This window comes from Idiotropiscis lumnitzeri, chromosome 18 (assembly GCF_059441095.1).
Source record: "Idiotropiscis lumnitzeri isolate Australia: NSW breed Sydney's pygmy pipehorse chromosome 18, RoL_Ilum_1.0, whole genome shotgun sequence".
Taxonomy (NCBI): domain Eukaryota; kingdom Metazoa; phylum Chordata; class Actinopteri; order Syngnathiformes; family Syngnathidae; genus Idiotropiscis; species Idiotropiscis lumnitzeri.
The window spans coordinates 7,716,141-7,726,580 of NC_142408.1; the positions used below are offsets into that span (position 1 = coordinate 7,716,141).

A 10,440-nucleotide genomic window follows, 5' to 3' on the forward strand; every position below is an offset into this window, starting at 1 on the left:
AACAATCAAAATCAACGCCCTCTCTTTTCTCTCGGACCCTCTCCTCAATTAAGTGTTCAGAACCTCAATCATCACGAGGAAGTACAGCGTCAATGCCATTTACAGAATTGCACTCAGCCATGACCGTGTACAATGCTTGGTCGCCGAGGGTCACAGCGCTCATTCAGCGTCCACTGTGATGTCACAGACTGGCCCCTCCACAGCCTTTTTTTCCTAGGTTGCTCCCTCTCTATGACCCGACCTGTGACCATCAGGCCCTGTCTGATTGGGACATGCGCATGAGAAAAAAAAAAAAAAGAGTGTGAGAAGCTGTCACGCATTGTTGACGAGCTGCCAGAAAATAGGAAAGTTCAGAGAACAAAGAAAGGGGCTCGAACGTTGGGAATGTTTTAATTGCATGGAAAGTTTAAAACAATCTAATTAGGCTCGATCACTCATAGCATTGCGGCATTGGAGGGTTATTACGCAATTATAGCAGATCCCAGGGAGTCAAATAAAACTGTTACGATAGATGTGGAACTATTGAGTGCAATTGATGAAATTCCAACTTCTTGGTCTCATAGACCACTGAAAACATTTTTTTTTTTTGCACTGTAAACGGGGAGCAAGATTGCGCCTCTCCGTAGGCAGCTATTTATGTTTTTTCAACTTTCTATGGACAGCCAAAATGCTTACCAAAAGCAGTATGCCTTTATAAAACAGACTGAGTGCGATTTAGTCAAAACTTAACATATACCAATCCACATTCTCCTGTCTGTGTGGTCTCCCCTGCGGTGTAAGACATCTTGGCAGCGAGACAGCGGTCGCATTACACGTAGTGTATCTGCGCTGCGCATAGACTTCTGTTGTCTTTATTTGACTACCGCTTTTATTATGACTGGGGCGCGCATTAGCCATATGGATTCAGATGTAGTGTGTTGCGCAGATGTGATGGCACACACCCACACAGAGGGAGTCGAAGAAAAAGTCAGAAAGAAAGAAACATATTCCACACTGTAGTAGAGGGGGGACAATGCAACTGGATCACATGCACTCCACGGTTATATTGTTATATTGAAACATTATACTAGGAGTAATTGGTAAAAAATTTGAAACCACTCTACTGTGTTACTCATCTAGCCTGTTTCTGTTTAAGTTCAAGGAAGGTGTACTTGAACAATCTCTTGGATAGTAATATAAATGGCACTTGGTGGTATCTGTTTTTGTCAATGGGAAAAAAATCTTCAATTTGTCTTGTCAGTCCTAAATAATGTGAAAGCCACATAAATCGAGGCCCAAGACGAAGTCACCTATTTCCCCTTGGGGAAATACCACAGTCACATTTTCGGTCCCGATAATCGCAACTGATTTTATTTTGTGAATCGATCGCCCCTTCACCATCTAAACGCACTTGGCAACCTCTGCCCTAATTCCCGCTGCAATTTGTATTGTGCAACTACTTGAGCCGCTTTCGTGTTGATAAAAGCGCAGCATGCTGAGAGGAGGCCGACTGCGTCTTACCTTCAGCGTGTACTTGTGTAATTCCCAGGTAACAAGTACAGTATAAAACGGTACAGAGCAGTAGGGCTCTCCTATGGACGAGACAAAAGAAGATGTTAGAGGGTTCACATCGGGTTTAGTAGTTGGCTGGTGGATTCGACGACACCAGGATCGCCTCCAAGAAAATAATGATAATTATACGGAGAATTTATTATCCCCACGGTTTCCAATAACACCAAAACCCAGTGACTGATTAGTATGGAAAGCCGAGCATTTATTCTGTATTTATCTTAAGCTTCATGTACTACTATGCTCTTTGTCCTCACAAGTACGATAATTCAGTTCACCAGTAGAATGACTAGGGCACAATGATTTTTTTTCCCCACAACTCGTGCCATGTTTGGCCTACTGTGACACAATTAAACCTTACTAGTTATCTACTGTCATGCACTTGTAACACTACCAGGCCCAACTAATAATCTCCTCTGACCAAAATAGTGACATTAGTGAGAAAAGAATATAATTAGTAAGGCAGATTTATTTATTGGTGCACTTGTTGCCAATCTTATGTTACTAGTTTTACCAATGACATAAAAATTGTACGACGTAGCATACAGAGCTCCACTAGTGGTACTGTTATCCTATGGATATCTACTAGTGTACAGATTTGCCTCACAATTAACATGTAGCTTTTATACAAGCAAGACAATGTTGTTCTACTAGTGCACTGAATTGCTTTACTATTTAGGACAATGAATGCAGTAGCGCCTTGACTTTTAGCTGAATATCAAGGATATCGAGTAAAAGTTCTAATGTGTGCTTGAATGTGATACCTTACCATGATGTTAAGCCTCATATATTTTCCAATTTGGAATAATTCCAAATTTCCCCATCTTTACGTTTCATGGAAATTTACCGGAAAATTTCCACTCCTTGCAACCCTATCAGCCGTCATCCCAAAAATAACAGCACATGCACAGAAGCTAAAAAAACGGAAAAGGTAGTCCCTTGGTGGATCCCTTGACAACCTCATCACAGAGGGCGATCCAAATCGAGTGCTTCGGCAGAAGAACCACTGTTTACTAATAGGTCACACAGACTGACAGACATACACACACACACACACACACACACACGCACGCACACGGACGTTGGAGGAGGAAATGTGTATTGCAGCCGTGGGAAAGATGATGCTGACAAAGGAAACAAAAAAAAATTCCAGAAGGGTTAGTATATGCAGTACATGAAAGTGTACATCCAGTACTGTATGTGCTTCCTGTGGCTTAATCATGAGGCTCCCTGGGATGCTTTGGATTGCCAGCTGCTTGCACTCTCACGCTTATCAGCTGAGGAGCTTCCTCAAAAATGTTTCATCCATCACAACAAACATGTGTATTTTCTTTCGCTCCTCAAAAGAAAAAAAAAAAGAGACGAGAAAGTGGTCTAGAGCAGTCGTCCCCAAGCATCCTACTGGTCCGTACGTCATTTGGTTCTGGGTTACATAGATTGGTAAAAATATTATTTCAAAATATATATATAATATATAAACATTTACAGACCTGGGCACTTGACCCTTTTTTGCCGGTCAGTCCCCCGCCCTCAGGCCACGATCTCTGTACCGTGCCAGCCTCGATCCCTTATTCATAAAAATTGTCAAACCACCCCCCCACTCATCAAAAAGGGGCGTCCAGCCGGGCCGGAGAGCTGGAACGTTCCGCCCCCGGGACGAACTGCCCAGCTCCAGTCAGCTATTTATAAAAAGGCTGACCGGTGACTCAAATCAATAATTTATGGACAATCATTTGAGGATAATAATGATGATAACATCCTCATTGTGTAATCAGCATCTCTGATTGTCACTTCCTCTCTTCCTGCTTCATTCTCCTCCTCTGTGGACGGCGTGTGGTTTTGCCATTACTGTCCCATTCCGGATCATCCGAAAAAAATAAAATAAAATAAAACCTGTCAGCGTGGGATCTGTTTTTTCTCATTGTTCATCCCTCAGACGATTTCTCTCTCTCTCTCTCTCTGTCTCGCTCTCTCACTCACACACTCACACAGAATGGAAAATTCCCAAACTTGCATTTTATCCCACAACTACCTTCTGCCCAATTGTGGATGCAAAATGTCCAACTGCAAGAGTTTCACTGAAACACCAGGACATCAGGTCATATTCAGCTCTCACAGTGAGTTTGACGCTACGGATAAAAGTGATAGATGACAGCCGGCCCTGCACGTGGCACTCACAGTGGAATTGTGCAGACACAACAGAGCTCATATTTGTACTTGCTGTGGTTGATTGTTTTCAATTAATCTTGGTAAGAGGAGTGCAGATAACGAATTGGACGCACGTTTGTTTGCCAGAAGACTTTTAAATTGTACTTTCTACATTTAAAAAACAGATATCTGTACTCTATGTCTTCCGTACACATCCTGCTTTGATTTAGATCTTGAGGAGGCGGACATTTGCTTATTTAATGCCCGCTCCAAAATGGATTCATAGCAAACGCACTTTGTCTTGCGCCATCTGTTAAACCATCATCTTCTGGCATTCAAAATAATTACAGTGTTTTTTCAGTAATTGATTAGCTAATTTAGCAGCTCCAACACTTGCCCATGCAGAATCTGATGTTAGTCCAGTGCGGATTATCTCAGAATTCATCTCACAGCAAGGTTGCGTGCAGACAGTTATTTTTTCTTCTCAGTATGAGAAGGAGAAGCTATTATTTTTCACTGTGCAAAGTCTTCAAATAGAATGTCGGACAGGTGCGACTCATTTCGGTCTGCACTTTTTACATAGTCAGAAAAGGAGATCAATCAGTCCTTCTACTGTTTCTATTTTGTTGGCTCAAGTACTTGTTTGTTTGTTTTCATCTTACAACCTTTGAAATGTATTTCTGTTATTTATCAGCCTCCTCCTCAGAATTGTTTCTGCTTTAAAACATGAAACTTGGAGTCGTACCATATCCTTACACAATGACAATATAGTCTTTCTATCCTACAGGTAGTGAGGAACTAAGTGCCAGTACTTTGCCACCTCTCTGGTGGTCCCATCTCCATGCTGAACCACCGCAAGGTGTGCACCACATGGAACACATCACATCCCCATCACCCCCACCCCGCCCCCAGGAGAAAGCCATGCAAACAATAACAAACCAACTTACTTTGTGTCTAGATGAGAGGTTTTGCAATCTCTCCTTTGGGTGCCTAAATTCATTTGTATTCATTTGTCCTGGCAGTCAAAAACCTGATACGTCAATCACAGCGTGACTCCTTGGCAAGGGCGGGCATGAAGAAGACACACCGGCGGCCGGTCAGTCAGTCAGTCACGCGTCAGTACAGCTCGGGTTGAAGCTCCGGGGGGGGAACGCATGTTGACTAGAGCCTGTCAAGGCCGACGTACAATCCGTGTGGACAGAGAGGCTCCCCGCTGGCGTACGTGTGGATATTCCCCAGTGTTTCATTCATTGAGGCTGCTCCGGAAAGAAGGCGTGAGTAGGTGACGGTCTGCCTGCTTGCCTGCTTGCCGGGGGTGGTGACGGAGTAAGGAGCCTTCTTCCCATGGCTTTCCCTTTTAAAAGGGGGCTCCGTCCGCGCGGCTGCGGCCACCGTCGAGGTGTCGAGTTTCACGGCCAAGCGGCGGCAAGATGGAACTGCTCAGCCCCCCCACCTCCACCTCCTCCAACATGGTTGGAAGGTGGGGGCCAAACCGCGGGAGGCAAAAAAAGTCGAAAATGGCTGCCTACAATGGTCCGTTTTCGTGTTTTTTTTTAGCGTCTTTTGTGTGTCAACCATCGTTTTTCCACAAGTGACAAATTATTTGGTTAAACGAGTACAAGGCAGAACTTTTTAGGGGGACTCATGAAAATACATTTTACTGCCCCCAATTCAAAACGTAAATACTAAATAAACTAACCCATTAAAATGAAATGCACTCCGATGTGAACGCAACATTGACTGCCTTCAAAAACACTCGCAGAACTTGTTCACCGTTCAGTGGGATAGAAGGTTAAGACAATTCAGCGCACAATAATTACCAATATGTGTATGTGTCTAAACCAGGGGCCACCAACCTTTTTGAAACTACGAGCTGCTTCTTTGCACTGATTAAGAAAGGCAACCAGTTTGATACACGCTTATTAGGAAACACAAATATGAGTATGCAACACGTGCCATCTAAAAATACATGCCAGTATTAACACTCAGTTTCTCCAACATTGCTAGAAAGTCACAATTTCCCCTCACTGTTGATTAGTCTCGGGGGCTTGTTGGTGCCCGTGGGTGGTGACCCCTGGGTTAAAGTCTCTCAACACACACAATATACATGTGTGTGTATAAAGTCTCCCTAGTATAGGAGATTATTGTCACATGTACTTAACAGCTATTACTTGCCAGAAATTCCTGCAGCTCCTTCAGTGTTGCGGTCAGCTGATAGAAGGCTCCCTGACCAGTTTTCTTCTCGACTTGTCATCAATTATGGAGGGATGTCCAGTTTTTGGTCATGTCAGTGCTGTACTATACTTTTGGTTCTGGGCCACCGGACCTTAAATTAGGCATCTATGAGTTTGACCACTGCTGTCTTAAAACACACAAGGACTTGGGTCTCCTAAATTGTGCCATACACAAGGCCAAATCATCTTAAAAATTAAATTAGAATGTAATTCAATCAAAATGAGGTGGAAAACTGGGCCATTTTAATTGTGGTGATGTTATCTTGTTCAGCAAAACACTCTCTGAATTAGTGGTCATGCATTCAACAAAGTCAACACGAGAGAGCCTCGAAATGGTCCAAGGAAAGGTGACTCATTTTGGACAACTTGTGTCCACTCTGCACTTGAAGCCCAAGGCCACGGTGGGACACAAGCCATTAACGTCCCCTTGACGACCCCCGCCCCAATCAACACACGCTTAACCTTGTGTTTTGTACGACCAATGAGCCCGGGTGGTTCGGCCCCACTTTGGTCCAAATTACAAAGTCGGCGCTTGCCAGCGCGCTCGCTGCCACCCCTTAAAGCTGCTTAATTACGGTGGTTGGCACCAAGTCTGAAAGCTGCCTTTATCCCACCTTCCCGCCCCCCTTATGCTCCCGAAATAGGCACACAGGCAGGCCAGATCAAACGCTCCCCAAAGGGAAGGGGTCATTACTGGAGCGCAGGGCGGACACAGCCCAATGGCTAGCAGGCCACGCCTCCACACCAAATTGCAGACTGGGCCCATGTGAGGACGGGACAAGTGCGCTCTTTTATGAGGGGCCGGCAGGGACTTCATTCATGATGACCTCTTACATGCACCTTTGAAACGCTCTCACACACAACTGCTGAAATGCTCTCACACACTTTACTTCAAAACTATCACACTCACTACAGAAAGATGCTCATACTCTACTGAAACGCTCTCATACACACTGCATTTTTTTTTTTGCTCTCATACAGAATCACCCTCATACTGACTGTAAAAAAAAATTGGGGTAACATAATTTACTAAAACACTCACACTCTACTGTCACACAATCACTCACACTACTGAAAGTTTTCATGCACATTGTTGAAGTTCTACCCACTACAAAATAACTCTCACACAAACTTCTAACATTTATTTGGTCACATATATAACAAACACTGTACCCACACACTCTCATTAACATGCAATTTTTTTGGTATTAATCAAACACTACTGAAATGCTTACTGTCTACTAATTTCTTTAGTGCTCACACACACTACTGGAATGCTCTCACACAACATTAAAACATTCTCACTCACCAAACTAAAGCACTCACACTACTGACACGCGTAACACAACATGATGGATGAGATGATTTCATTGTGAATGAGAACATTTCAATAGTGTGTATTAACACGTTTCAGTTGTGTGTGTGTGTGTAACCCTGATTTACGTCGTTGATTGCTCGCCAAATTCATTTATTGGACTCTGTTTGGATAACAACGGCGACCATTTCTCAGTGCCGTGCATGCGCACAAATAGCCAACAAAGTGTTAACAAGACTGTCTTTTTGGCTTTGGGTGCACCCATGTTTCTTACGGGTTTTATTTATCTGGGTGTCACTGCCATTACGTAAATAGAATGTTTCAAATTGCTCCCAGAAGCCTAAGCCCTTAATAAGCAGGAGAAATTGGGGCAGATTTGGAGTTAAAAACAGTCAATTTAATCAACTTTTATACACACTTCAAAGGGGCGGCACCAGATTCTGGGTTGGGCCCTCGTAAAGAATCCTGACTTTTTTTTTTGCATGCTTCTGTGCCTTTTCTCAGAATTCCTATCACAGTGCAAAACCATAAGTGAAGACCTGATATCGCCTTTATTACTTTGAAAAAAAAATTACCCCAAATTCTAAATCAGGGGGTTTTCAAACTTTTTGGGTCCAGGGAGCCCTTCTAAAGGAGAGATTTTTCTGAGGTTTCCCTTACAATCCAAACACTAATTAAACCTTTCACAATATCTCTCCTCCATGGATGTACTTGGTGTCAAATATTTTTCATTTTAGTACATTATAAAAACCAGTGTAGTATATCTTCAAAATTAAAAGCCATTTTAAGTACAGAATTTTGTGCATCTCAAGAGATTTGATAGATACTGTCTCGCCGTAACTCGAGCGGTTGGCATCCCTGTTTAGTTTAAAAAACAAAAGGTCCCATTCTTCCTCAGAACTCATACGCTTATATTGATATAGAGAGAGTGACCAGGACAGTCAACGTGGAGTGAAACCAGCTCCCCCCTGGCCTGAAAAACAGCATCTAGAGAGTCCAGCAAAAAAAAATATAGACTAGAAAAATCCCAAATACCCTGCAAAGTGTATTTAGAATTGTTTTTCCTAAATACAGGTTTGAAGATGGAAGTACTAGATTGTGGAGAAATAGCGTAAAACCTTTTGTCATTTCAGTTTTCCTGTTGACACAGTCGCTCCTCCCTTACTATATAAGAAAGTTTTGCGCCTTGAGCCCTTATCCGGGACACTGCAACATCCAGAAGATTTTTTTCAAGGATACTGCTTAGTGAATACTGGTTCTAATATCAGCGACTGACTTAGTATTGCATTGCTACTAAATCTTGCAGCATCACACCCAACTACAGTCGAGTATACCTCGGCTATTCTCCAGCTTCCTTGTGAGCTGGAAATATGGAAGAGTGGATGGAACTTTCATACTCAGGTCCAAGCCAAATTTCTCCGCATGAGACGCTGGCTGCATTTGCTCTGGAGTGTGGATGTAAAACAAGCGGCCGTCACAGAACAAATAAACAGACGGTAAAAGACAGTCACACTCAGTGTGTATCGGTGTGTTTTCATGCTGAGCCAGAGGCAGAGGTTACAGGGGTGGTGGCGGTCAAGCAGACACTGGCGTCTCAGGGCACACAAGAAGAGCGTTCATAGCAGGAATGCGCCGAAGCTCCGTGATGAAGACGACAACACGTGCCCTGCAACTTGCGACCTGCCTCATTCTTTCGCTTGGACTCTCTGCGTCGTTTGTATGCTAAATCCTTTGCGTCCCCTCCCTCCACCCCTGTGCTTCTTTGGAGCCCTGTCATTCCTTCACCACAAGCATTTCCAGTGCTGACACACCAGAGGCCAAAGCCACCCATCGGCAGTGCCACAACCATAATGAGTATGTTCACTTCTCATAATAATACCGAGAAAAAAAAAGAGATGAGCACTTTTCGGGCTGGGGCTCTCAAACCTGACAAGGCTGAGGCGAAACTAGTTGGGCTTGTGTAGTTAAGTTGATGTTTTTTGGGGGGGTTTTTTTGACTGGTGCAGCGTTCACTATTGCCTTGACTTCGTTGTTTGTAAAGCTTTGTCGGACGTCTGTAGGTTCGCCGTGAGTCGGTGTAGGGACGAACATGTTTTTTGGGACTTTCAATTTGTCCCATCAGGGTTCACTTGTATGATTTGTTTGGCAACAGTTTTACAGCTTCCCGATGTAACCCACCCATTTTTTTTTTCATTCAGGCTTGGAGCGGGTCATGGTTGCTTTTGGGGTACTGGCTGGGAAAGCAGTAGCATGTAACACAACACCAACAGCAACATCGAAGCTCGGTCATGTGCTTCACTGATGAATCATTTGAACGGGTCGTGATGGTCCGGATTAAAAAGCTAAACTTAAAGTGTGCCTTTCAAATTTGAAAATCAGTCCAGTCAATTCAAGTTAGTCTTGTAGCCTGTGCTTTTATTTATTTATTTTTTTTTTAGCATTTTTAATGGAGGCAGATTTTTGTGTGTTGGATTTAAAACCAAATAACATAAAGAGTCACATTTTCGTTTTTTTTATTGCTAACTGTGTGTCAACTGTGCTATAGAAATAAAACTGCCCTGCTTTTGAGCTAGCTACTGATCAAAAAGTTATTAGAGACCGTTTGCTCAGCGTCTAGCTTGCCGCTCATAATTTTTGGCGAGTTTTCTGCTTCGCGAGGCCTCTAGGCGAATATCTAACATGTTTGATATTTTTCGCCTTGCGAGATGAAAAACTTATGTTAACTGCGTGATGAAGGGCCGAAATTCTAGTGGCCAATCAAAACACTTCATGCGTTCACATGATTAAACATGGCGGTCCCCAGCAAATTTGTCCGTGGTAAAGCTTCGGGTAAATTCGTTAATATTTAGCTAGATTACACCTGCTTATGTCATGTAACGTTGTCAGATTTTGATTATGAAAAAAATTCATGAACGAGGAGTCCCCTTGCTGTCTTGCATTTTCATTCATGAAATCGAAAGACAGATAAGTCAAATATGTAGCTGCTGACAACTTGGTTGGAGGCCGCCCTCTTGAAATCGCGTGAACAGAGGAAGCATTATGTTAGGCTATAGCGGACCAAAAAAAAAAAAATCAATTGTTGCTCTGATATGCTATGCTCTCCAAACCAGCGTTAGCGCTGCAAGTTCATTGCATTTCTCAGCCTGCACGTGACATTTCTGATGGGAATCGCCATTTCCACTTGAATATGTTAGA

The 10,440-nt window shown here is 43.2% G+C and overlaps 1 protein-coding gene across 1 annotated transcript in view; it reads right to left on the minus strand.

Moving 5' to 3' along the window:
• LOC148319368 (uncharacterized) overlaps positions 1 to 5,087 on the minus strand; it is a 55,516-nt gene extending 50,429 nt beyond the window's left edge. The window contains exons 1-2 of the mRNA XM_088281717.1: positions 4,644 to 5,087; positions 1,501 to 1,571 (exon numbers count right to left, since the gene is read on the minus strand). Of these exons, the coding sequence (XP_088137843.1) occupies positions 1,501 to 1,571; positions 4,644 to 4,696 (124 nt within the window). The 5' untranslated portion in view covers positions 4,697 to 5,087. The remainder of the gene's footprint in view (positions 1 to 1,500; positions 1,572 to 4,643) is intronic.
• Positions 5,088 to 10,440: the final 5,353 nt, after the last annotated feature.